Source organism: Cebus imitator, unplaced genomic scaffold (assembly GCF_001604975.1).
Source record: "Cebus imitator isolate Cc_AM_T3 unplaced genomic scaffold, Cebus_imitator-1.0 Scaffold93, whole genome shotgun sequence".
NCBI lineage: Eukaryota > Metazoa > Chordata > Mammalia > Primates > Cebidae > Cebus > Cebus imitator.
The window spans coordinates 6,441,607-6,443,870 of NW_016107408.1; the positions used below are offsets into that span (position 1 = coordinate 6,441,607).

At 53.6% G+C, this 2,264-nt stretch overlaps 1 protein-coding gene across 1 annotated transcript in view; it reads right to left on the bottom strand.

Moving 5' to 3' along the window:
- The window catches only part of QRICH2 (glutamine rich 2), a 30,155-nt gene that overhangs the window by 13,540 nt on the left and 14,351 nt on the right, over nucleotides 1–2,264 (bottom strand). The window contains exons 7-8 of the mRNA XM_017535823.2: nucleotides 804–891; nucleotides 207–321 (exon numbers count right to left, since the gene is read on the bottom strand). Coding sequence (XP_017391312.1) covers nucleotides 207–321; nucleotides 804–891 — 203 coding nt within the window. The remainder of the gene's footprint in view (nucleotides 1–206; nucleotides 322–803; nucleotides 892–2,264) is intronic.

The window sequence follows — 2,264 nt, forward strand, 5'->3', positions numbered from 1 at the left end:
ACACACCACACACCACACACACACACACCACACACACACACCACACACACACCACACACACACACCACACACACACCACACACACACACCACACACACACACACAAACACCACACACACACACGGGACGGGAGGGACCTGGTTTCTGACAAGCCAGCTCTGAGAAGGGCCCTTGGTCCCTGGAGCTGAAGAGCACGGAACCCTCACCTGGTCCTGCAGGTAAAGGGAGGCTTCAGAGACAGAATTTTCCATGGCGGCCTTGCCCGTCTCTTGGCTCTCCCTCAGCTCGGCCAGCTCCTTCTCGATGTCAGCCACGGTGACTCTGGTGCACGACGAGAGACTCAGATTCCACACTCAGGTCACAGACCCGAGCCCACCCATGCAGAGCCTCAGCCATCAGGGGTGCTGGGAGACCAGACACAGCTAGGGTGTCTCCACCCCACCCCATTGGAGTTTGTTGGCCCAGCCTCTGTCCTGGGAGGCTTCTGGGTGGCGGGACTGGGCACTGCAAAGAGAGGGCTCAGAGGGGCCGTCAGAAGTGGTCTCCTCCGGCCTCTTACCGGGGCCAGAGTCTGAGAAGCTTCTTTTTGCTTTTCTAAGACCTGGTCCCGAGTTGTTTTGGGAACCTGGGGAGCTTCGACCAGTTCCCTGAGCTAGACACGGGCAACCTGAAGGGCAGACAATCCAGGCCAAAGACCGTGGTCCCTTCAGGAGCATGAGGGAGCCACTGCCATCATCATCCTTTTGGCTGAGAATTTGTGATTCCAGGGGACCAGCTGCTCTCAGCGGGGACATTTTTTTTACCTGAGGACACCCAGCTGCAAGCTCAGGTCGCCAGCTTTCAGTTCCTTCCCTGACTCCCCCTCCAGGATCCTTTGCAGCCTTTCCACCTACAAACCCAGCGAATGAGGAGGGTCAGGCAGGCCCGAGCTCCCGCTTCTCGAGTGTGCCCCTGCAGCCCATGCCAGCCCCCCTTCCCTCTGCTACCCAACCCTCTCCCACAAAAGCCAGGAGCCTTTGTGGATGTCCATCTGCCCATTCATCCATCCCATGGATGTAGAGAGCTGGCGTTAAGAGAATGCATGGGCTGGGCACGGTGACTCACACCTGTAATCCTAGCTCTTTGGGAGGCTGAGGCAGGTGGATCACCTGAGGTCAGGAGTTCGAGACCAGCCTGGCCAACATGGTGAAACCTTGTCTCTACTAAAAAATACAAAAATTAGTGTGGCCTGGTGTCGTGTGCCTATAATCCCGGCTACTTGGGAGGCTGAGGCACAAGAATGGCTTGAACCCAGGGGGCAGGGGTTGCAATGAACCAAGATTGTGTCACTGGACTCTAGCCTGGGCCACAGAGTAAGACTCTGACTCAATTTACAAAAGAGAGAATGACTGAAGATCTAGCAGTCCCTTGCAATGACCTGTGACCCCAGAAAGTCTCACAAACTGGACTCCAAGGCTACCACAGATAATGAAAAGAGCAAAGCCCTTCTGATTTGGCTCAGCTGAATCATAATAGCTTTGAGCATCAGTTTAAAAAAAATTTAGAGACAGGGTCTTGCTCTGTCACTCAGGCTGGAGTGCAGTGGTGCGATCATAGCTTGCTGCAGCCTCAAACTCAGCCTCAAGCAATCCTCCTGCCTCAGCCTCCCAAGTAGCTGGGACTATAGGCATGAACTACCACATCCAGCTAATTTTTAAATTTTTTGCAGAGATAAGGCCTTGCTATGTTGCCCAGGCTGGTCTTGAGCTCCTGGGCTCAAGTGATCCTCCCGCCTTGGCCTCTCAAAGTGCTGGGATTACAGGCATGAGGCACCGTGCCTGGCCTGAGCATCAGTTTTTAGATCCAGGAAATGAACACGATGATAGCCAAGGTGCATTTCCTATCTGATAGGATGGCAAAGATCTAATCAGATAATAATGAATGAGAAAGGACCGTTTAATCCATAACATATACATGGAAAGTGCTATTAAAAGACAAAGTGATACCGGGCGCAGTGGTTCACGCCTGCAATCCCAGCACTTTGGGAGGCTGAGGCGGGCAGATCACGAGGTCAGGAGATTGAGACCATCCTGGCTAACATGGTGAAACCTCGTCTCTACCAAAAATACAAAAATTAGCCAGGCGTGGTGGTGGGCACCTGTAATCCCAGCTATTTGGGAGTCTGAGGCAGGAGAATCACTTGAACCTGGAGGCAGAAGTTGCAGTGAGCAGAGATCATGCCACTGCACTCCAGCCCTCCAGCCTAAGCAACAGAGTGAGGCTCC